Here is a 25,848-nt window from a genome sequence, read left to right on the forward strand (position 1 = left end):
GAAGGAATGTTGTCAACACAGCCAGAAAACATCTACTTGGACAACCAGCGCAAACCTTATCATTGTCAAGATGGTGTTTTAATACAGCTGAACTAATGCTGAAATTAGACTTTTTTTTCTGTGGCCACTGAGAGTGCACCTGATTTATTTTGGGTGTTGCTAAAAACTGGTAGAGACCTACCTTTTCTTGTCACTCTTGTACTTCCACCCCACACCTCGTCTGCATAACAACAAACTATTCTTAGCATTAGTCCATGGAAATGTTTGGAAAGGAATCAGTTCTGCATGAGGTAAACCCAGGTCATTTTTATTATAAAAGTGCTCTGATTTTTTATCTGTTTGTTGACTATTGTGGTGTCTCATAAGCCCACTGCAAAAATTCTATTGAATAAAAAGGGAGAAAAAAAAAGCATGAAATGATGTAAAAAAAAAAAAAAAAAAAAACGCTCACCCACTTCAGTCCCACATAAGCAGATCAACACAACCACAGATTTTGTTTCAGGCGCCTCAGGAATCTTGGCCTATGCAACAAGAGCGACTGGCATTCATGAGCGGGTCAACTAAAACTAAACCTTTTCAAGCAGTGGCCAGTCTTTTTCCATGAGGCCACGGGGAATGTGCTTTGCATAAACCAAGTTATCCAGACACAGCTGAGCGAAATTTTTGTCTGCTTACATACAGGGAATTCTTGCTTGGTTGTTGAGAGTATTTTGTGTATTTTCATTCTAAATTTACTCATTTGGAGAATCACACATGATTCACGTGATTGCTACCAACACTTAGACCTATCCTGTGGGTTGTTTTTGGTCATGTGTGTGTGTGTGGTGTTTTTTGTTTTTTTTTACCCGACCAACTCGTAGGGAGGATTTGGTTAGATGTTACAAGGTGTGAAAACACCTGTTGGGTGGAGTTAATCCTTTTCCTGTTGGGAAAACACAACAGGAAAAGGATTTTCCTGTTGTGTTTTCCCACAACAGGAAAACACAACAGTTTTTTATGAGGGGAAAAAAGCCCTCATATAGCAGCTTTTTTCCTGCTATATGAGGGCTGTCACAACCATCAAAAACATGTTAATCTATTAGGATGTTTTCTGGGTCTTAAACATCTTGGTATATTGACAGTGCTTGCATCTATTTATCCATTAATAGAAGCTCTCAGCTGTGAAACATGAGCACAGCTTAGAGTTTCAATGTCTTTACAACCACAATAAACACACATCTATTCAGATTGGCTTAGAACTAGCTATTACCTCTCATTTCCAGCATTGCATTGTTAATCTAATCTTTGTGATCTCATTTCCAGTTTCTTAATATCAATAATTGCTTAATTTATCTCACTTTTGTTTCCTCATTACTTTTTTTTTGCCTATAATTACTACTTGTTTTATCTGTCTATTCACTGTTTGAAAATTTTGATGATTTTGTTGCATGTGTTTCTAGTGATTAAATCTCTGCCTTTGTCTTATACTTGACTGTAAAAGTGCTGCATGTATTCATTCAGGAGCAAGGCACAGCCTTTTTTTTTTTTTTTTTTGGTGGAAACAGACTTCCATACCCACACAGCCTAAAATTAATCTCATATTTGTGATTGGAAGATGTTGTATTAATGTTCACTTTGTTGCGTTTTGCGTCAAACGTAATGTTTTGTTTATGTAAAGAAGTTTTCCAATACCTGCAACAGACTGGCAACCTGTCCGGGGTGTACCCCGCCTCTCACCCGGAACGTTAGCTGGAGAGGCACCAGCACCTCCCGACCCCTCTAAGGGTGTTAGAAAACGGATAGATGAAGTTTTCCAATAACTTAATTATTAACGGTGTCATATTGATGAAAACTTTATTTATTTATTTATTTATTTATTTATTTATTTATTTATTTATTTATTTATTTATATTGATTTGTCTTGATTACATAATTGTTTGTTACAAAAGGTCACACGCGGACCACTTTCAGATCCGGTGCGCCACCTGTGGTTGCTTAGCAACCACATATACGCACACATGGCCGACCACCGCAGCGGGATTTACTGAAAGTACTGAGCTTCTAAAGTTAGTCATTGTACACTTTATGTGGTCATGAATGAGTGTTGCGAGTCTGACGTGACGGTATATATTACATTTCTAACTTTACGGTCTTTCGCAGCTATTTTCATTAGTTTCTACCGGTGAGGTGGACTGGAAGAAAATGACAGAAGACACATTCGTTGAACCCTTGGTGGACAGTCACAGACCTGCGTCGGGAACGTCACAAGTAAGTTGTGAATGTTTTAATTTGGGGGAAGAAAAGTGAGTTCCCTATGCATTGTATCCCTCTTCTTTTATTCCAGGACATCTCTCATGTATTAATGAGCGTTTTCAAAGAGGTTTACAACAAGGACATAATCGAGGAAGGGATTCAGTTGTCCAACCTCATCAAAACAAATGTGGGAAAAAACATTTATCATGATAAATATGTTAAGGAGCTGCAGCAGGTAACTATTGGAACAAAAGTTTTTTTTAAAAGTTTATTAGTCTGAGAAAGTGAAATGAAACTTCTCTCTCTTTTTTTATACTGATAGGCTCGTTGTGAATATGAGCAGTGTATAAAAATGGCTGATATGATGGAGGATCACATATGTAAGGGTAGAGCCCAAGCTGCTGCCAAAGAAAGCCGGGAATGTGAGAGGATGATGGCCGACGTAGATGGTTGTGATTATGCAGTGTTTCCAGGTGAGTTGCTCTCTGATTTATAGTTGTCTGAACAAATCCAGCGAACAAGTCCACTACAACTACCTACCACTGTTAAACGCGGTGCTCGCACCATTTTGCTGTTGGGATGCTTTTGTTGAAAAGAGATAGGGAATCTGTTCAGGGAAGAGGGCAGGACAGATACCCTAAGCACACAGTCAAACCTACAAAGCAGTGAATTTAGGTCAGAGCAAATTCATGTTGTAGAATGGCCCAGTCAAAGTCCAAGTCTAAATCCAATTTAGAATCTGTGGCATACCACTGGAGATTTGAATTTTTGTCTGTAGGTGTCCAGAGCTGAGACCAAAAGACTGGTAGTGGTAGATGCAATGAAAGGTGGTTTTTATGAAATATTGCATAATTATGTTCTGCACTGTGTAGGCCAGTCACATAAAAAAAAATCCAATGATTTTTAAGGTTTTAATAAGAAAATTATGAAAAGTTCAAGAGACAGGCATTTCAAAACTGATCTTGTTCCTCATGTTTATTTTCAGTCAAATCCACCTTTTGCTGGTGCGTCGATGATGACATTCTCAAAAGAAACAACCTGATCTCCCCTGGGGACTACTTACCAGCAGAGAAACCACGAATACGAGCACCGGCCCCGGGTATGGGATGCTCCTAAGTGACATTTACGTAATGATTGACGGTGTAAAAGTGACAATCTTTGTCTGGACATTTTGTTGACAGTAAAATCGAGTTTCGCAAAACCCACCATCTCATTTGCAATACGCACAAACCGGGAGTCTCAGGATCACGGACCACAGAAGACTTTGTTGGAAATGAATGAGTTGGATGACAGTCTTACTTGTGAATCAAGCTCAGAACTCCAACAAACCAAGAAAATCCCTAAAATGGTAATTAATAGTAATTAAGTAGCAGAAAAAGGATAGGATTTGGGTAGGGCAAGGGTTAGGGTAAAATACACTGTTGTTTTTGTTGTACGTGACAAAATGATTGAATATGTTCCACTTGTTCCTAAACAGGCCATACCCAAGCCAAACTGGTTTGGCCAGCCAAGCGCAAGAAGCATCTCAGAGGGTTGGGAGAAACTTCAGAAGTTTAAGAAAAGACAAAACTTCCTGCTTGATCGACGAGTCTGTCCTCCAAATGCACAGCAGTGTAGAAAGTCGCTTGGCTCTTCCATTGTCATAGTGAAGAAGGACCAAGAGAAGAAAACCCCTGACAATCAAAGGTACCAAATAACCTGAGAATAAAAGAGAAATGTAGATTTACCAGGTTAATGGTTAATAGTTGGTGTACAACACAGTGCAATATTATGAACAATATAATGATCAATATTGACTTGAAACGTGAGTGTCATTTTACCTCAGTGCAAATAGTTGCACAGCTGTACCAAAGCAGGCGTGTGTAAGCTGAGACCAAATGCTTTATAACGTGTCTGTTGAACCTGAACCACAGAGGCAGTGAAAACCAGACAGTGTCTCACATCGTCATCCATTTCTTGTCTGTTTCCAGACTGTTAAGTAGCTGCACCGTCAGAGTCATGGACTGTACTGTGTCTTTACACAGCTGAGGAAGACAAATACAGTCGGGACAAAAACGACTAAGGCATAAGCGTCTTGTTAACAGGGTTTTTTATTTTCCATCCATACACGTCTATGCGCTCTTATCCATGCTCCATTGACTAACATTAGGAAAATCTGACAGTCTGCTAACAATCAACTTTGCACTCGGATCCATGTTTGAGATTGAGTTTTAAATTGTCCGTTTCTTCCTCTTTCTCAAAGCTCTCTAGATGAGCTCTCCCAAGTCTTCCAGGCAATTCCCCAAGTGATGTTTTTCACAGAGTACAACATCGGAGGTGTTTATGAGGTTTGTTTCAGTGACCGACTCAGAACAATCTGAACTTGACATGGACTGAAAATATGCTGCTATATAACTTCTGCCCATGCTGCATCAGTCTACGCTGGAGCTGAAAAACGTGACTTACACAAGCCGCCACGTCAGAATCATCCCTCCTACCACTCCGTACTTCTCCATAGGGCTGGGTGAGTCTGTTGTAGCCTTTCAGCTCACGTGATGTTGAGATTAATCAAAATAACTTATCTAGCAGATGGGAAACATTAAGTCAAAAATCTTTGGAATGTCGTTCCTATTTGTTAGCTCCCCACTTGGGAGTAGCGGCTGTGAGTCACCCTGACTATAAAACAATGCCAAATTATCTTGAGCATCAGATGCTCCGAACTGAACTGCTATTTATGTAAAGAGTTTGTGTTTGCAGGGAGATTCCCCAGTGATGGAGGCATTGTTGCCCCAGGGATGAGCTGTGAGTACACACTGCGATTTGCTCCAGACTCCTTGGGAGACTTCAGGGATTTCCTGGTGGTCGAGACCGAATCTGAGCACCTATTTGTGGTGCCCATTGAGGCACGGAGACCTTCTCCTGTACTCACCTGTAAGCCTCACTGCAAACAGCCTCACTTACTTTGCATGACGATCCTTTGAAATACCTCCTCCAAACTGTTTTTATAGTGCCCAGAGTTTTGAACTGCGGGTATTGTCTGGTTGGAGGGGTAAAATTCCTGGAGTTCACGTGTCAAAATGTTGGACTCAGCGCTGGGACTTTTTACATCATCCCCAAGGACAAGTGGCCGGCCCCAAATCTCAGGGTAATGGTTGCATAACTGAAACTATTCGCTGCACCCTTAACTTTTATGGTAAAAACTTCAAACTAAATGTTTTTTTTTTAATTGCGGTTGCCTAATTACAAGTTGAAACAAAATGTTCTCTAACCGTGAGGTTTGGGTTTTTGTGTAGACTTTTTTTTTAAATATACACATGCGCTAAAATAAGTTGGAGAAACACAGTGCTTGAATCTTTTTGGGTTTATAGTCGGGCTTGTTTGGAGGTGTGTTAATTCTGGATTTACAACACCTGGTGGGAAAATAGTTCTCCTTTGTGCATTAAAGATAGAACCTGTTCCAAAATGAGCGCTGAAGTGCAATTATGGTGCTATTCATACATTGTTCAGGCTGTCATTAAGTAAGATCATTAATGCTTTTTCAAGCACTGTATGTTCCTCCTAGGGATAAACATGCTCCTCAGGTGCGCCCCCCTCTGTTATAGGAGACCTCAGTGTCCTTGTCAGGCAGGTCTTTATATAAGCCCTTCCTGTAAAATGTGTCAGTGTTTGTCTAGTCTAAAATCTAAAATGCTCATGTAAGAATTAAGTAATACAAAAAGCTCAGGAAAATCACAATCTTTTTAAAAAAAAGTTGTTTTTTCCCCACACCTTTTGTTAATTTCAAACCTTTAAATTGTGCGTTCAGGCAAAATGTTTTGCTTTGCTGTCATTTTCTGACTGTAAATATAGGACTGCTTTATTCAAATTACATAGCCTCTTATCTTTCCCATTTTGAACAGTGGTTACGAGATATGGACACCTATATTATAGTACATTTATTTTTACCTCAGCAAAACAGGGAAGGCATAGTTTACAGACTAAGCATTCATAGACACTTTCAATTAGAAGACTCCTAAAATGGCTCAGTTACTTTTTTTTATTGGAATTGAAGGGGGCATAAAGAACTATGCTAACAAAACAACATTTTCTTAGTGTGGGATTTCTTAATAAATGTGCTCAAATTAATGGTAGGTTTCAGAGTGAGATTCTGCTGCTGTAATTAAAAAAAATGTTATGTTAAGGTTTTTTGCATATCTTTAGGTTTGGCAATAAATGGGCCTTGAGATCTAAGTGCATTAAAATAATTAAAGACACATTTTTTTCTTTTTGAAGTCCTTGTCAACAACATACTTTTCTGAGAAGTCACCCTTTGCAGTAGGCCCCTGTGTGTTTTCACTGCAGCCAGGAGAAGCCATTGTTTTGGAGGTAAGCAGTCTCTCTGAATTTGCAAATTCTAACAAGAACAGCATGTTTCATTGAATTAATTTGTCTGCTTTGCATGAGAGAGAGAGAAAAAAACAGTCTCAGCAAATTTAATGTGTAGGGGTTTTTTTCTCAGACAGGTCAGTAATGTTTTCAGTAAACTTGCTCATTTATGAGATTTACATGGACAACGTTTATCAGAATTTAAAGGGTATATGTATAGGCGTCACATGTTTTACTTTTTTTTTTTTTTTTTTTTTTTTTTACAGGTTGTTTTCTTTCCAACCACTGTGGAGCATTGCTGTCAGGCATTTACCATAATCTGCGACAACTGCCAGGTGAAAGACGTTTCCATTGAAGGTCAGTGTTGGAAGCAAGACCACCAAGAAATTTCTTCCACTGTTTTTTCATTCTATTCCCTGAGGTGGATTAATGTGTTTGGCTTTTACAGGTGAGAGTCAACTGGTTGGCGTTGAGCTTGTGTCTATATGTGGAGAAAATGAGCCCCTCACTCCTGGAGAGATGCACGACCTCACTGCAGAGCACTTTGTCCGTTTCAGCAAATGCCACCCTCACATTGAGCAACAGAAGAGACTTGTCATCAGGAACAATGTGTAAGGCTGACTTTATTGTTTGTTGTCACCGTTGAGCACCTCTTAGTGTATAAAACAACATAGCATCTCACAAAATTATTCATATTCTGAAAAACCCTCTGATTGCCAGTGACTGTGACTCAGTAGGATGAGTATAGTTGCAATCTGAAGGTTCTGGACACCTAATTGACTACTTATAGATGTATGAATGTGTGTTCATGTTTGTGAGTATAATTGAGTGAATGTGGCTCCAGTTGAAAAAGCCGTGAGTGGTCAGCAAGACCAGCATTTTCACCTTTTTTGTGCCACTTTTTTCCTTCATCCACGTTTGTTTGTTGGTTCCCTTACACGGCTTCAAATGGGACGTTATTGGGTTTCCTTAACATTTAATTTCCCCCCCCCTCCTCCCTCAAACAGGCGAGATTTGCCTGTTTAGCATCTTGGTGACAGATTCTCCCACTTAAGTTGTAGATCTGAGTTGTGGATCTTTGCTGCTCCTCCATAAGTTTTGGTTGTTATTTAGTTACCTAACCGTCCATGACATGGTATATTTTTTACCAGAGTAAAGGGGGCTGAATACTAATGCAAGCCACACTATTAAAAACCATTGATGTTTGTCAATGTGATATGAGCAAATTAACAATTTAAAAAGGTGTTTGTTTTTTTATATATATTTTTACGATTGTTCTAGACCACTAGGAGGATTTGTTGTCAAACTGTGTTTTCTTCATTCTCTCTTGCACCAGCCACTTTATGTTTTATTATTTAGCTGGAGGATAAATTGTGCGAGTCCCTAGTGTCAAGCTCTCAAGAAGTTCAATAAATATTTGCTTGAGCTAATCATTCTTCTTTCTTGGATCATTAAATACAAAAAAACGTTTATTTCTCCTTCTCTCTTTTCATTTTTTGTTTGAAGCCACTTGGAACTCCCCTTCCACTGGCAAATCATGAAACCTAACCTGCGTCCTCTTCTTCCCGGGGAGACTCATGAGCTCTCCCATATCCAGTTTCACCCGGACACGAACGACGTTTACCACATGAACCCCCCCATGGGCCTCCTAGCTCCCTGTCAGGAACACGAGTTTCTCTTAACCTACTGTCCAAAAGAGGTATAAGACAAAATTAATTGTAAAATGCAACAAACGTTTAAAGGATTAATGTTTCAATAATGTTTTCATTTTGTTCAAGCTGAAGGATTATCACAGTGTCTTTCACTTGGTCCTGAGGGACATCCCCCTGATGCCACTAGAGCCTAATGACAACAGGTACTTTAATACTTACAAAATATGAAATTCAACTAATAAAATCACAAAATACAAAAATACGGGAGCTAAAAATGAGAAATGTCTCTTTTTTTGTTTGTTTTTGCTGTTAATTTTGTTAAATTTGTTAAAATCTTTTTTCATTTTGTGGAAACTCTAGCGTCCTTCACCCTGTGCATTCTGGCTCCAAGTTGAACAATGTGGTCATCATGGAGATAGAGGTCAAAGGGTCAACAGAGCCATACCGAGTCCTACTGGAGCCATATGGTGTCATAATCCCCGGAGAAATATTTATCTCCATTGCTACTCGCAAGCAGTTTCAGGTTAATTGAAGCAGAGTTTGTCTCATTTCCTTTGCAGAACAATTAATCCAGTCAAATGAATAATTTTGTTTATTTTATGCTGCCTGCGTTTCAGATGTGGAATCACAGTAAAACTTTCATCTTGTTTCAATGGGAGACGTTGAACATCAACTCCCATGTTATAGAAGTGGAGCCATCTGCTGGGAGAATAGGTGAACTGCATCTTAAATCTAGTTCATTGCAGTTCAGGGCACGTAGTTTAAATTTGACTATTTTCATGGATTGTCTTGTTTTTTTTTATTTGTCTTGTTTCAGAAGAGAACGAGTGCTTTGACTTTGATGTCGTCGTTACTGGAGGGAAACCAGATAAGCTTGAAACCAACCTGGTGTGCAACATACAGCATCGTCACGAACCTGTCAAGTTGCCTATTGAGGTTTCCTTCAAGGTAAGATTTAGCAACATCTAGAAATGCTTGCTTCCGTTTTAATATGTTCTTGCTTTAAAGGGATTTAATGTTAAATAGGGTCCCGCAGTGAAGCTCAGCGTTCCCTGTGTGGACTTTGGGCTTGTGAGGCTCGGGGATGAAGCTCAAACCACGCTCTCCCTAACCAATACCACCCCTCTGGAGGCCAGCTGGATGTTTAAGGAGAAGATCAACAATAAGCAGGATCACGAAGACACACAAGCAGCAAAACAGCAGGCAAGCCAGTAAAATGAAAGATTGGGTTATAAATGAAGAGGATTAGTGTTTAAATCTCATTGTCAGTAACTTCTGTATTCGCGCTCAGGTCGTAGTGGAGCCAGGAACAGGTGTGCTGCCCCCCTTTGCTAGTTGCAGTGTGGCGCTGCATTTGAACGTGGATTTCTGCCAGACGTTCGAGACAGAAATGGAACTGATCGTGGAGAATGGGACTACGAGGTAAGCAGCTCTCAGAACTGTACCCATCACTTCTACAACTCTAAGTTTGCCACACTTAAAAAACTGAGGCCATAATAAATCAAATACAAATTTTCAGCCCCCTTATCCAAATCCCTGTACACTCTTGATATTTACATAATAACCTGGTTGCATAATTGTAGTTGCCCTTAAACTTCTTTGCTAACTTTTGATTTAAGTTCAGCTTTGGGTCATCTGTAGCCGCATCTTCACTTGGTAACATTTGCTACACTGTCTGTTTGGTAAAGCCAAAACGTCAGTTTTTTTCTAATGAAGCCATTTTTTTTTGACAATTTGGATTCACTATGATGCTAAGAAATCCATCAGAAATCACTCTTAATTTTTACCCCAAAGGTTTAAGATCAGAATTTGATAAGTGTATCAACCTTGTCAAAAACAGCATGGGAAAATGTTATTAGGACAACTGAACTTTATTTCAGGTTCACCATATTCACCATAATTGATGACTAGCATAAACTCAAGAAGAGTGAATGCTTAAATTGAATCAGAGGTTGTTTCAATAAAGTATTAATCTAAGGATGTGCACACTTTTTATATTGTTTGTTTTCTGTTGAAATGCACAGGATATACATATACCTCTAATATCCGTCATATTAAAGGTGGAAAAACTTTGAAAATATTTACGTAGCCACAGTCTCATGAACCTGGAGTTTTAGAATGGATGTGAACTCCTTTTAGAGCTGCTGTACTTAAATAGTTCTTGATGCACATCCACTGTCAAGACATTAAAGATGGTTCTCAGTTTTCAGGTTCTATTCAGGATGTTTTTCTTTTGTTTTGTTTTGTTTTTTTCCATCATATGTTCCTCACAGTCCTGTTTGGATCCAGGCAGTTGTGCAGTCTCCTCAGGTGTGCTTCTTAAACTGCAAGCTGGTCTTCTCTGACCTTTACCTGGGAGTTCCCTCAAAAGGCATCGTAACACTTTTCAACCAGACTCTGCTGCCGTCACACTTTAGCTGGAAGGTACGTTCTGCTACTATTTCTCAAAATATTACACAACAGTCCCACTAAAGCCCATACAATCAGTCTCAATAATGTGCATTCTCCCTATTGAGAATGTCTACAGAAATATATGCAGTTTGATGTTGTATGTGAGATTGTTTAGATTGTCAGACCCTTTTCCTTGAAAGTAACGGGTATTTTGTCCCAAAAGAAGAGACAGCTTGTATTATCATGAAAATTTATTCCAGATTTCTTCTGTTTTAGATTGGTTATGCAATTAGTTTTTTCTTGCTTTGCTTACTAAGGGTGTGGCTGATAAAAACAGTTGAATTTAGTCAAGGAAAAAAATGCTGGGATTAGGATCCTAAGTCCGTTAGGACGTCGCTGTCTTTCGCCCGACAGGAACAGCTCCAGGGTAAACAGGCCTCACTGTGCACAGCCACCTTTGACCCCCCTTCTGGTATACTGGGACCCAACGCAACCATGAACATTGCTGTAAATTTGTCTTCCCACACAGATGTAAGTACCACCTGTGCTGCTGAGAACAGACAGTGACGTGCTTTTGTGACTTGTGCGGTTAAAGATGCTCCTGGTTTCTTTTGTTTCTCTGTAGCTGAAGCTCACAGAAGTGGCTGCTATCTGTGAGGTGCAAGGGATGAACTCGCCGCTTGTTCTTCAGATTGTGGGCTCCCAATCCAAGAAACTTTCCGTGTCCTACTCGCTGCCTGGCGCCTGGTACCGAATTTGGATATAGAAAACTTTCATTCCAGTTTCACCTTTCCCCCAGTGTCATAAACTAAAATGTTTGTACTTCCAGTCACAGAGGGAATAGTGACAGTCCTTCAGCACCGATAATTGACTTTGGAAAAGATGTCATTTTAAAGACGGAGGTGACCAAACAGTTCCTAATGACCAATGACAGCGCTATCCCTGCAGCTTTTACTATAAAGCCAGAGTTCTTCACCTGCAACTTTGCAATGGCAAACAGCTTGCTAGAGAAGAGGTAAAGCACTTTGCTCTATGACCAGAATAAAAGATCACAGATTGAGTTCACATCACAATGACAGAAATGTTACAAAGCCTGCATTTTAATTGCAGACTCACATATTTAAAGAATCCACTTTTCGCCGAACAAGTGAAAAAAGTAGAAGCCAAAGCACACGAAGGTATAGTATGACTTTTGCATAATTCGCAGAACTTGGGGACACAATTGAGGTTATTTGATTTTTGTCAGAGTTTGTTACCGGCCTTCTGGCTCATGGAAATGGGGCGGCCTTCGTGGTCCAGCCAGACTCAGGGCAGCTGGGACCGTTTGAGACAAAGACAGTGGATGTGACCGCCTTTTGCGACATGTGGGGAGAATACAGGGATCACCTCATATGCAAGGTGCGTTAGTATTTTAAAGAATTAGAAGCAAGCGATTTTCTCTGTCGTCACCCAGTTTAGATCTAATCTTGTCTGCAGGTCGGAGACCTTGAACCTAAGTACGTAACTATGCAGATGACCGTGAAGGGCTGCCCGCTCTACTTCCCAGTGATAGGCCCCCGACCAGATGACCAGTGTCTGGGTCCAACCATGCAGTCCGTTACACACCTTTCAAATGAATCGATGCCTGATTGTGTATTGTCATTGATTGAATCTTCTCTTTTGGTTCAAATTTAAATGCTAGCTTCGGCACTCAGTTGTCTGGAGGAGACACAGTTTCTCAACTTCTTCGCATCAATAATCCGACCATGTTTGGTAAGTTGTTGTTGGTAAGTTGGTTCCGAGCTTAAACTTTGACTGTCTATTAAAGAAATATGACTTCTGTTTTATACAGCGAAAACAGTTGTCATAGCCCCAAAACCAATTCCGGACCAAAAAACCACAAACGATGTGTTTTATTGAGATTTTACGTGATAGACCAACACAAAGTAGAACATAGTTCTGAAATGGAAGAAATGTAAAAGATTGGGTTTCAAAATTATTTACAAGCAAAAGTCTAAACACTGTGGCATACATTTATAGTCAGACACTGTCCCACACACACCAGTAGATCCACCTCATCCAGACTTTTGGGATTTTTATTTAACAGCTCTTTGTAAAACAGCTCAAGTTCAGTCAGATTTAGGGCTGGACATTGACTGGATCACTCTAGCACATGACAATGCTTTGGTCTAGATTATTTCATTGCAGCTCTGGCTATATGTTTAGCCTTGTTGGTAAGGTGGAAGGAAAACTTGCACCCCTATAGCAGGTTTTCTTTCGGGATTTCCCTATAATTCGATTCATCCTTTTAACCATCAACTCTTGACAGATTCCTTGTCCCTGCAGAAGTAAAGCATCCCTAAAGGATGATACCGCCACCATCCAACATTCTAAATGATCAGCTGTCTTTTGTCTGAGACAGATATCCGGGTGGACTGGGAGGTTTACAACATTGAGGAGAATGACCACAAACTGATTGAACTCGTGATGACATATGGAGACCACTTCCCGCTGAAGGATGATGATGGTAATGAGCTGCTGAAAGGGACATTTAGCATTTTTAATGAAGACGATCCAGCAGAGTGGGAGAAGAATCGGACATTGGTGGGGACAAGCGTGTCCCTTCAAAGTGGTACTGTGAGTATGTCACACAGCAAAACCCAGATTGCATTTGGGACATGATTGTATGGGCATTAAATGTTTCTCTCTGTTGATTCCTCAGAATGGAAAAGAGAGAGAATTTGTAGATGAAGAGGAAGGACGTCTCTGTCCTGCGAAGAAAAACCTCATCTCCGTCCACGTGCGACCTCACATAGGCAGCCTGTCAGATTCCCCGTTCTCCATTATACCGCAACAAATTGTAAATTATTTCAGCCACGTTTTTGCCTTTTTCCTCCTCAGAAACCTTCTCAGTTTCATATTATTAACGACACACGTCTTTTGGTGGGTAAAACCCAAGGTGATTCCAGCAAAGAGCACTGGATGCATCCACGTGTCTTTCACCCCTATTAATCTCTCTGAGTCCCAACGTGAGTCCAGATGTGTGGGTGTGGCATATGGATTCCTGAACCTGGACTCAGAGGTAACAATCCAAGTTCACAACAAGCACAGAGTCATAAAATAGACCAAATATTCAAAGGGTTTATTCCCTCAATGTGTTTCTGTGCATGTTACAGAAGGCAGTTTGCATCCCAGGTAAAGTCAGAAGGGATCTGGCTTTGGATTTACAGCCTGTCAAATTGGATCTGCTAGGAACCATTAAGCTGGCGGCGTAAGCAATTACCTTCACACTATTTATACCCCAGATCCCTCATGCATCATGCTCAATTTATGTTTCCTAAATTTAAAATAAGCTGATGTTAGGCAAAACACAAGCTCAGGGGTGGGCTGATCAGCCTGCAAATCTTCTTGGATCCCCTTTTGCTTGTAGGCTTTTGGTGCAGATGGAGGAGGACAGCGAGATGCTGGAGTTTAATGCCTCCGCTGGTGATTTACTGAGGGTCGAGTCAGACAACGAGGTTGGGAATCATCAGCACATACATGACGTACTGATTTTAAGGGTATAAAGTATTTCTGAGCTCATGTCGGGCCTTTTTTGCTGTGTTGTGCAGGTAGTCGTCAGTGAATTTAGCATTGCACAGTGCTTTCAACTGAGAAACCTTAAGGAGACGCCTCTGTGTTTCAAACTTGAGACACAGCCGCCATTTTCAGTTGAGAAGCCTCACTCTGGAGTTCAGACCAGCACCAATGGTCTCGATCAATCATTGGTGCTTTACCCTCAAAATAGCATGCAGGTTGGTTGTACAGAAGCCTAGAGTGTTTCATGAGGGTTTATTTCATCAATAAGTGTTGCTACTTCTGTGAATTCTAGGTGAAAGTGGTCTTTCACTGTTCTCTGTCACTGCTGGACCTCTTAAACCAGACAGAGGAAGACCTCTCTCTTGCAGTGACTCTGATCCATACCGAAACTGGTCGGAAGAAGCTGAGGTTGCAGCAAAACCTCCTTATTCAGCACAGCAACAACAACCTGCAGGTGGGAGACAGCTTCACAACCAAACATTACACTTTACAAGACCGTATGTAGCTTGTGACCTTACCAAATGCATTTCCTGTGTATAGAAAGTGCCTCTTTGTGCCTATCTGGAACTGCCCATACTCAGTCTCTGCACCGATTGCCTTAATTTCGGGTTTTGCAACATTGGACTAAAACAGACCAGGGAAATAAGTCTCTTCTGCCGTGGATCAAGCACCTCCTGGAAATCACTAATAAGTAAAAACCCTCACAAAAGTCTGAAAACCAACACATCCCAATAGCAAGTGGTTGCTAAACGGCGTCGAAATGTCTAGAAAGTTTAGGATTTTTCATGAAATACTTTCCAAATGTATAAGAGAAAAGGTTTCCACCCATTTATAAGTGGAACAGTTGACCATGACACAGAAATTTGATTCTGGAAGAGTGTCAAACTTTGAAATGATAAATACGAAGCAACCTGATAGCACCAGTCGATGATTCCTGTATGTTTGTTGCCTTAATCGAGTCTTGCTGTGTTTAGAGTCAGATGAAGGAGATCCTGAGGTGTTTGAAGTTGCACCAGACTCTGGGTTTTTCCAATCCAGGGACATTGTCAGAACCTCCAGCAGCCAGTTTCTGCAGATTAGCTTCACTCCAAGGTAGCAGTCAGTTCTGAAACATAAAGCATTTGCATTAAACAAACACATAAAAAGCATGTTTGTTATTCGGTTACCTTTGTGTCATGTGTTTCAGCAAAGAAAAAGAGTTCATGGCTTTGCTGGTTATCGAGTCGCCTCTGGTGACGACGCCCCTCACTCTCCCGCTCGTGGGAATGGGATCCTTTGATGAGGACTACATATCGACATATTTTTTGAGTGACAAAACAGCTGATGATGAAATGCTTTTTGGAGAATTGTAAATACATGTTTGATAAAAAGTAAACAGATTTTTTTTTTTTTTACTTGCTTTCTTATTAAGACTGAAACACCCAAGGGAGTTCCATAAAAAGCTTTTAAAAATATTTGCTCCACTGAAGCTGCATGGGTTCAGTTATCCACTCAGCATCACGTCACTTCAGATTAAACTTGACTAGAAATTATTAATCTGTGCCAAACCTGGGAAGGGTGATCATTTGCTTTGCCAACCTGAGAGAGAAAAGGACAGGATGTTAAAAGGGAAGGAAAGAGAGCATCATAAAAGAAAAATGACGTGCCTGGTTGTTTACTGCAAGTCGTAAATGGGCAACTCGGGAGCCAAATACAGCTACACACCCATAGTTACAGGCAATCAAAATTGTAATGAAATGAATGCATGAAGTAAAAAAAAAAACCGTGGAGTCGAAGAGCTCTTTAAATCATGACGGGTTCTCCTCAATTTCTAACAGCATAATTAAGTTATTTTTCAGGGACACGTGAGTCATTTTTCCCTTTAGAGTTAGAGCCAATTTTAAAAGATTAAAACAGCCTATGTCTACATTTAATTATTTGAATGTTCAGATTTTAAACTTAGACATTTAGTCTGGTTTTACCCCACTGCTGAAGCGAGAGTAAACACCGCAGTGAGCTCGGAAAAATTGTCTAAGGTCTTTAAGGACATTGCAGCAGTTTATGAGTCTGGTAAGGGACTAAAGGAGGTCTCAGAAGAAATCAGTCATTTCACTATTTTTTTTTAAAATTGATATATAAGTGGACAGCATTCAAACCACTTCCACTATGCCTAGGTCTGACTGTTCTTAAAAATCCCCCCTGTGAGGAGATTACAAATTGCTAAAAAAAAAAAAAAGTCTCCAAAAACCCTAAAATGTCTCCATAGATCTGCAGCAGGCCCCTGCTGTTACCACTAATATAAAAGTTTATCAGAAAGAGCAAGAGAAAGCATATCTTCGATGGGAGATATACTAGAAGAAAAGTTTTGCTCTCTCCTTCTAGAAAAATGAAGGACAGACTCAAGTTTGCCCGACAGACAAAGACCGGGACTTCTAGAAAAGTGTTCTTCGGACAAAAATAGAATTAGACAACAGAGCAGACGACATGAATATGACATTCCAGGAACATAATCTCATCCTGCAAAGCATGGATATGGAAGCATCATGGTTTGAGGATGCATTAATGCAGCAGGACCAGGCCAGCTTACCATGACAGGATCCACCATGAACTCTGTGTCAGAGAGCTCTTGAAGAAAACATGAGACCATCTGTAAAAAACTAAAGCCGAATGAAAACTACAGCGCAACAAAGACCTAAAATTCTTCAATAAATCCACCAAGGACTGACTGAGAGTTTAGAAACAGAAAGTTCTGGACAAAATCAAAGCACAGACCTTGTTCTCATTAAAATGCTATGTGCATGACTTGAAACAGGCTGCGAATGCAATAAACCCTCACTTTTCCTCTGTGAAAAGTGAGCACTGGGGAAAACTTTAGATTGGTGTAAGCAACAGGAAGATGTCTATAAGCAGCATCTTTCTGAAGATATCTCAAAGGGGAAACGTCTTGTTTCTGTGGATGTTAGAAAATGACATTTTGATTAAATCTCTTTTTAAATTCTCTTTTTTAGTTTCTGATATTTAGATCAAACTAAATCACATATTTTCCCCTAGATACTAGATCAGACATCAATATTTGAGCATTTGGTGGAAAGAAAATATTTGGTAACTAAAGCCTAAATTGGTGAATGTGATCACTTAGTTCCAGTTAGTATACGTCATGTGTTTCAGTTAGTGAACTGAGTTACTGAAATGAATGAACTTTTCAACCATATATTTTTTGGATCAATAAAAATGGTTAAAGGCTGCCTCAGCATTTGTTTTCTGAGGTGATCACTAGCCTGCCAACAGCCTTATCGGTTTTCAGAGATACCAGCCGCACTTTCCCCACGAGGGATGAACAGAGTTTTCCAAGAAGACCTATTTAGCTAAACATAAAGATAACACAGCTGGAAAGATAAGTATGTTAACACTTCCCTGTTGCACATTCATCTTCTTATAGATTAGCAGCAAGTTATTTAAATGACACGGTGAATGATGAGTATTTAGCTTGCACTGTAACTTTAACATCCACAAAAGCCACCCAAAACGTCGCAGCTGCAGACAAAATGGTGTATTTATGAAGGCAGGAGACAGTCGGACTTAATGCTACTCATTTGTCGCTCGCGTGGAAGTGCTTTAGCAGGAAGAAACCATGCAGAACAGACGGCAACAAAAAGATATTCTTTAATTCTCTGGAGACTTTAGTCCTCTCTGGCTTCTAAGGAATCCCAGGAGATGAAGCAACACGCATTCCCACTTACACAGACACACAGACGGGCTTGTTTTGTGTGGAACAGCTGCATGATGTGCTTATCTTCAGCGCTGTTGAGCAGCACAGACATCTGCAATGACTCCGAGTCCATAGAGGGATGCAAATGTCCAATTGATATTCACTGCACTCGAGCAGTCCTAAACAGAACAAGGACATGTCTGGTCACAATGTGAAGAAAAAAAAAAAAAAAAAAAAAACTGCTGTGTGGAAGCAGAGTAAATTGAGTGATGCTGAAGAGAGAGGAGAGAGTTTAGTAATCTAGACATCAGGTGTTTGTGGTAAAATGAGGATTTAAGACTGCTCGTTTGTTTGGCACTGAAGCCAAACAAACGAGAGCTAATGACTAAAGATGAGAGCTTATCACACTCAACTGTGTGAAATTATCATCATCAGAGAGACTGCTGCTGCTCTTTGCTCTAAAGAAAAACAAGCTATGTGCCAGAGAATATGACAGTTTGTCTCAAATGCAGCAAAAAAAAAGTACCAAAAATTGCTGAAAATTAAAAAAAATAAATATGGATAAATCAATTTGCATTTAAGAAAAAAAAAACATATTCTCACATAGGTTTTGAAATGTGTTTAGTGTGATTTTGCATGCAGAGGCAGTAAAATTACACCGAATTATCTCTTGCAATATCACAAGAGATAACTGCACTCGAGCAGTTATCTGAGTTATGCAGTTATACTTCTTCATGTATAAACCCTCTTAAAATCATTAACTGACCAACTTTACAAACAGAAAAGTGTTAAACACAGCCTCTTCTAAATGACCATTCCTGCTAGAATTCCAATAGTGTGATCTTTAATTATGTCTACTTAGTTATCTACTTTATTTTCATATTATACCAAAAATTGTTCTCTATGTTTATTTATTAATTCATTTTTGCACTGCATTAATTGATTTGGGATAAATTGCGATTTATTAATTATTTGTGTTTTAAAACAGCGCTGAAGTTTTTATTTTTAGTAATTTTAATGAGTGTCACCTTTACTACACATACAAATGGGGTTGTGATGTTTGTTTATTTTGTAGTTAAACTGTTTTTTTTTCAATTAGACAGCTTTAGTAACATTTTTTATTTTTATTTTTTTTAAAACAAATAAAACAAAGTTTTGTTCAATAAATGGTCCTGCTAATGTGATATTTACTTTAAATTAATAATGGTCCGTTTTTCTCAGTACAGCGATTTTTGTGATGCAAATATAAAAGAATTTAATAAAATTTCAAAGGTGTTAAAATGCGAACCAAAGTCCTCAGATTTGCAGTGGGTTAATAAGTCCGTTGGGGGGCAGCACTAGCACCTGTTTGTCTCCGCTGCCTTGGTAACGCACCACCGGAGAGCGTCACCACTTCCCGGAGCTTACGTTGTTGCTGACATCAGAGAGTCACAGCTCCGAGCAGAAAGTCGCTTCTTGTGGAGAGTGTGTTGAGACAAGCCGAGCGCGGGTCGGGAAAACTTTACCCTGCATCCCTCCGGGTTCCCGGTGCAGTTTGTTCCCCCCTCCCCGTTAAACACAGGGACCGACTCTGGATTTATGTACCTTTGAGTGGAAGAGGAGCTGTTTCTGCCAAAGTGCGGCTGGTTCGCTGTAATTTCTGCGTGTTGCTGAGCGCAGTTTCCGGATTTTCTGCTCTCTGTTTTTTTTTTGTTTGTTTGTTTTTGGGAAAGATTTGCTCTGCAACTGTTGGAAATTGTCCAGTGTTGTATCTGTTTTGAATTGTAGCCAAGAAGAAAGACATTCACCTTCACAAATCCTGCATCCACAGGCGTAACATGGACACACTTGGACAACAAGGTGAGGGTTTCGTTTTGCTTTACATTACTTCTTTATTGAGCCTTTTCTTTTTATCGAAAATGAAATTCCTGGACACCAGGATAAATTCTTATTTCCGATCATTGTTAGTATATGGATTAATGTTTGCACTGGCAGCAGGCTTACAGAGCTTTTCTTCTCGCAAGTGGAAACTATTACTTGGACAGACTCCAGTTGGTTTCAATGCAATTGTTACTGTGGTGAGTTTGAATTGAGAAAACCCCACAATTATGCTTTACAGACTAAACAATATATTTTTTTTCTTTTCCTTTTTCCCCACCCTGCTTTGTTTTGCTTTCTGGAAAACGTGAAGATGTATTTTTTCCTGCACGAGATTTTCTTTCAGTGGCATAACCTGGATGACTGGAGATCATTTTAAGCTAATCCCTCTCTCCACACTCCCTCCCATTTTTCTGTTTAGTTTTGTCTTGAAAAGCTTGGAACTTGGAATGAGATGTTTCTTGCGTCTGGATAAAAGCAGAATAAGAAAACAAATCTGTAATCTATACTGCATTATCCTACATTTCCCCTGTTCCGTTGAATTCATAAGAATTCAAAGTGCTTATATTTAATAGACATGCAACAACCAACTGGTCAGTTTTCTAACTGATGAGGGATAGATCAAGTGTTGAAGAATAAAAATAATCAAAATTTTAAGAAAACAGTTAAAACATTTCAACTATTTTAAGTATGTAAACACATCAGACAACATATACTCCAATGCACTCTGTTTCATTTCAGTTAAATCTGATGTTTAGGGATTGTTGCTTAATTGAAGATAGTTCTGCCATTACTTGTTTTTGTTGGATTCAAAACAGCTGGTCAGAATCACGTTTTTTTCTTCTTCTCATTTTTATGTTAGATTAAAAAAATATCGATATGGAATTGGTCAATATCGGAATCGGAAGGTCAGACCTCAAAGAAAACCAGGAATGATATCGACTAGGAAAAACGCTGGCTGGTGAATCTCAAAGAGCAAATTGAATCCGAAAAGGAACAAGGTTGTGAGATGAGACATCATAACATTATTATTATTATTATTATTATTATTATTATTATTATTATTGTTGTTGTTTTTATTTTTATTTTTTTGCAGTATTCAGTTGCTCTTACTGGAAAACGAGAAGCCAATCAAAATATACTTTGAAAGTTATATTTTCTAATCCCAACTGTCTTCCTGGTACAGTTCAGTGTTTGAGCCAACAAAATGAGGCCTTTACAAGGCAGAAGTGTAAGACATAGTGCTTCAAACCCATGATTAATCACTCAGATGATGCAATATATATATATATATATATATATATATATATATATATATATATATATATATATATATATATATATATAGTGAAAGAATCAGATGAATTTAGAGAATCAAACGGATGGATGAGTTCATCAGCACTATGACATGCTCTGGTTCTCACAAATAGCTCTAAAGCAATAGTTTAGCTGTCTAATGGAAACAGGGCTCAGATATGGCTGCTGTGCCTCTGGTAAAACAATCTGCAGGCCTGATAAAGAGGCTGGATCCCACTGTGGATCCTAGTGAATACAGACGTAGGGACCTAATGCTAATGTTTTGATGGGGGCTGACAAAGAAAGAGCTCTAACAGAAGAATTCATTACAGATCCTTGCCGTTTTTTACACGTTAACTTGTTGCAAATGTTGATGAGTAATGGAGAGGATTGGCTTGGAATGTGTTTTCCTTGTGAAGTGGAGAGCCTGGAAATTTGGCATGCAGAGTAAATTGTTGATTTCCCAGAGGATTTCATAGAAAAGAAAAACTCAACTTGCTTCTTAGCTGAGAGGAATAATGGTGTCTTGTGCTCCACGGTGGTTTGCGAGGCGCTCACAGAGCAGACGCGTCTGGTCAAAGTTTACCATGAATCATATGGAGGGTATGTTTATGTCCTCATAAAAACTCAGTTAAGTTGTTTCTTACAGAGTTGAGAGCGGAATACAAAAATGAAAATATTTTTCATCCTCCTGTGACAAAGGAATCTTTTTTTTTTATACTTCACTTTTAGACAGTAGGTAGGTTATATATATATATAAAGAAACAATGGAATTTTGTTTTATTGCAAGCTGCAAACTTTTATGTGACAGACCAATATTTGGTGGTGGGTAATTATCAAAAGGAGATATAATAGTACAATCTTTTCAAAATACCCATCAAAGAGGACGGCCCTCCCCTTTTGTTTGTAGTCTCTGGTAGCCGTTTCTTCTAGCTCCGTCCGTCTTTCCATCCACTTCCTGGTTCCTGCCGCAGAAAGGCATCTGCACAGCTTGATGCTTCCCCTGCCATGTTTCAATCTGGGTATGGTGTGTTCAGTGTGCTGTTGCTCTTTTGTCGTGCAAAGTATTATTAATGCAGGAGAGAAAGCTCCATTTTGATCTCATCAAACTTCACTTGCATGTTTGCTGGGTTATCTACATGACTCGTGTCCAACACGTTACGTGCCCCCTAGTTGACCTATGACAAACTGCAAAGAGGATTTTTTTATTTTTGACACATCAAAATACTGTCTCCCTCGTAAGCTGTGTTTCACTGCTGCTCCTCCAGAAAGACTGGGCTACTTGACTGCTTTTCTGCATAATGCTTTCCTTTATGTGGATGGCTTTATATTGGTTGTTGGGAGACGAATACGGATGTAGACAGGTATTTATTCATTTTCTTATAAAATCATTTGGAAACAATGTATCGTTTTCCCTTCCCTTCACAGTTGGGCTCGACTTTGTGTTGGCCTGGCGCATAAAATCCCAGCAAAATAGCGATGGTTTTGTTAATCTCCCTGTCGTTTGCACTGAAGTAACAGTTTATTTGTGTCTTTTTAGTATTAAGAAGCAGGGGCACAATTACATTCAGGGCTTAGAGATTACGTGTGATTGTACAACTACAACTTTGTTCATTAGTAACCCTGGTAAATGTAGTGATTTTATTACTTACATTATGATGAATGAAGAACTGGTCTGGCTCTTGTTCTCCCAGGATTTTGATAAAATGCTCTGGTCTAAGCTCTGGTTTTCTTGGAGAACTGGATGTAAGTTGCAGCCAAACATCACCCCAATTATACTTTTTGCATTACTAGTACGCACTGGATTGAAGCGTCTAAGTATTATTTTGGTCAAAAATGTTGAGTAAGTGTAACCTGATTATTGAGATAGATAAGTAGAAGGTGGCAAGATTGGAAATGGAGAGTGAGTGAATCAGTGAAAACAATCTTTGCCACCAAAAGGCTCAGGAAATGTCTTGTACAGAGATATAATATTTCTGGTTTGTTTTCCCTTTAAATTTGTTCAGCATTATCAAATGTCATTGCTGCAAAGTCCAAAAAAAAAAAAATAATAATTTGCAAATGGAATCAAATTTGAACTGAGCGTACTACAGGACAGCATCTCGTCAGAGTAAAAGGGTCCACGGTGCTACCTAGAGTCAGTCTGGATCTCCTTTCTTTATCTGGGAAAGGGCAGCGAGGTTCCAGCGAGGTCGGCGCTCCAGAAACTAAGAGGAAGTTGTCTCGATTGAGCTTTGTCTGCGAGGCCCGTCTGACTGTTAGGACAATGCCATCAGCAGCAAATGGAGCCCCGAGGCTGCAAGGACAGCCGGATAGACTACACACGCTCTGGGTCGTACAATAACATGGAGGACGAGCTTGTCCCCACAGTGCTAAAAAAAAAAAAAAATGCAACAACTGTTCGGGCATTGCAGTCATTTAGAAATACCACAGATTTATTAACACCGTGCTCCAAGGTAATTTTTATGAGCTGTGTGTTTACAGCCCGTGTCTCTTCCTGAAGCGCCGCTGTTTTCAAACACTTTGTCTCGTATGACGGATTCGAGTCTATGAGCTGTGTCTCTGCTCTGCTCGGCTTCCTCTGGGTGGAGAAACATAATAAGTAAATGTGCTTGTAATAGCACGTCATCTCATAATGGAAAAGACAGCTTACTTTACAGATTGCACAGATCCCCTTTGCTGTGTAGAGTTTTGTGAGGAAGCCAGTAGGTGGGTTGTGGACAGTCAAAGCAGAGGAATTTGTACATTTGGTTATTTTTAGATCAGCTGATAGTGAGTGTAGTTATCTCATAGTCTGTCATAGTAGTTTGTCTCATTCTGAGGACACTTCAGAGTCAGACTGAGATATCTGCACGCAAGATCCAGCCATGATACTGGACGGACATAGTCGGGGACAATACTTGAGTTGACTGTGGCATTTAAATCCTGGTCAAACAGTACTGAAGAGCCTGAAATGTGCCAAGAAAATATCCCCACAACCTTATGCCACCACTACCAGCAGCTTGAGCTTCTGCTCCAAGGCAGAATGCGAATGAAAGGTTGTCAGCGACAAATTGACAGGTGTATCTGATGTAGTGGCGGATGAATGCAAAGCCGAGGTTATCTCGAGAATCTCTCCTGTCATCAGTGAATTTTGTGAAAGTTTGTTTAACTTGTCACCTGGAATCTCATAGTTTTTGTATGGTCTGAGTAATCGCTTCAGGTGTTTGTGGCAGAAATAGATCAGTAGTCTCTTCTGTACGTATCAAAAATGGTCCAGAGCTACCCAAGTTAATAAAACTAACTGCTTTTCTTTATCGCTGTTTTTGTGTGGCTTACCTCGGCTTTCATGGGAATTAATCGCCCAGCTGTCTACCAAATGCATTTTGAAATAATCCAAGGTGTCAGAATTGTATTTTACAGCATCGTTCACGTGGCATTAGATTTGGAACAATCAGAATAAGGTATTTGTCCATTGGAGACTGTTAGTTTCTGTAACTGACTTCATAATAAGCCATTAGTAACGTCAACCCATTTTGCTCTTGCATCATCAAGCCAATTGTGTCCACACAACTGCTTTATAATGGATATTTTCTATTTTTACAGACCATTCTCTGTAATTGTTGTGAAGTATTCACCATATATGGACGGATAAATTGACAGAGTTGCTGTCATTTTCTCTGCTAGTTTCCTATTTGAGTTAGCACTTCAGGAGGGATACCAAATAAAGCAAATTTCAGTCTGAATAAGTGACAAACTATCAAAAAAAATATAGTTGTATTTATAGCAATGTCACTTACACCTTTTGTGCTTCCTATGACTTCATTTTGAAACACATAGTTGACCTTAGAAACAGAACAGGCGTTTTTTTTTTTGCAAACAATTGACCACTTGGCTTTGGTAAATTCATAGTGAAGAAAAACAAAAATCAGAATCGTGGCTATCAGGCTCTGTCACCTGGTGTTTTAAAGTTTTTATGCATCTAATAAGCCATGGCTGTCAGATTAAGAAACGTTCACATCCTGTAATATTTGGTGTTTTGGTGATGTGCTTAGTTTTTCTCAACATGTTTAGCCTTTGACATTTCTGTTTACACTCGAAACAAAAGTCAGAACCTTACAAGGGATGACATCAAAAATCATACATGAATTTTAAGTCCCAGCGTTAGAGCTCTGGTTTCCTCACGGCAGTGACATACGTGAGCAAAGCAAAGGAAGGAAGGGTTTGGACACTTAAATTAAAGCTTACACCTCAAACAAAATAAGCTCCTCAGATAAGTTCACGTACATAAACACTTCGTCGGGCTTATTAGTGAGTGAAAGGACACGTTGTATTGTCCTGCTTCCCAGAATCAGCCAACACGCACCTTCTGACTCATGTGGGGAAGCCACACGGCAGACTTGGCCTGCGTTCAGGATGCAGGACGCCCCCACCGCTGACCTTTGTGAAAAGAGTAAGTCACTTAAATAGCTACGACTTACTAATTACCCTTCGCTTCCTGTGCGTTGCATGATTAAGAGAATCAGCGAAGTGTCATAAAGTCGAGAGACATTATGTCAAACTTACTGACTCAGAATACATCTTTACCTGTACTTTTCCCTTCACATATTTGTTAGAGTTTGAATGTTTCTGTTCACTGTTCCTGTGACCCACTGTAATCTTTCCAAAAATATGTCGAAAATGAATTTTTCCGCAGTTGATTCTCAAAGCAACAAAAGCTTGAGTAAAAATAATGGTATCATGGTATTTGCAGCAACAAATGGCATTTTACCAAGTAAGTTATAGTGATTTTCATAACAAATCATCAATAAATATCGTTGCTGCTGCTAAGATATTTCATTGTTTCTTATG

The 25,848-nt window shown here is 39.5% G+C and overlaps 2 protein-coding genes across 2 annotated transcripts in view; both read left to right on the plus strand.

The window, feature by feature from the left end:
- Positions 1-455: 455 nt before the first annotated feature.
- Positions 456-15,903, plus strand: dlec1 (DLEC1 cilia and flagella associated protein). The gene is given in 38 exon segments (XM_088001293.1): positions 456-2,247; positions 2,324-2,467; positions 2,555-2,695; positions 3,172-3,331; positions 3,414-3,580; positions 3,710-3,918; positions 4,475-4,559; positions 4,648-4,735; positions 4,969-5,142; positions 5,220-5,356; positions 6,484-6,576; positions 6,843-6,933; positions 7,025-7,187; positions 8,083-8,275; positions 8,355-8,431; positions 8,589-8,751; positions 8,846-8,942; positions 9,046-9,176; positions 9,255-9,416; positions 9,520-9,650; positions 10,502-10,652; positions 11,034-11,150; positions 11,245-11,366; positions 11,449-11,634; positions 11,730-11,797; positions 11,866-12,017; positions 12,096-12,211; positions 12,301-12,371; positions 13,021-13,235; positions 13,321-13,458; positions 13,558-13,680; positions 13,775-13,869; positions 14,029-14,116; positions 14,210-14,392; positions 14,470-14,631; positions 14,718-14,868; positions 15,152-15,269; positions 15,364-15,903. Coding segments are annotated over 38 exon segments (5,094 nt in total). The 5' UTR covers positions 456-2,181; the 3' UTR covers positions 15,530-15,903.
- A 2,994-nt stretch (positions 15,904-18,897) lies between these two features.
- The window catches only part of map3k22 (mitogen-activated protein kinase kinase kinase 22), a 42,801-nt gene continuing 35,850 nt past the window's right edge, over positions 18,898-25,848 (plus strand). The window contains exon 1 of the mRNA XM_014992456.2: positions 18,898-19,704. The gene's annotated coding sequence lies outside the window, so the exon portion shown is untranslated. The remainder of the gene's footprint in view (positions 19,705-25,848) is intronic.

This window comes from Poecilia mexicana, unplaced genomic scaffold (assembly GCF_051168715.1).
Source record: "Poecilia mexicana isolate PSO_F unplaced genomic scaffold, ASM5116871v1 scaffold_20, whole genome shotgun sequence".
In the NCBI taxonomy this organism is placed as follows: domain Eukaryota; kingdom Metazoa; phylum Chordata; class Actinopteri; order Cyprinodontiformes; family Poeciliidae; genus Poecilia; species Poecilia mexicana.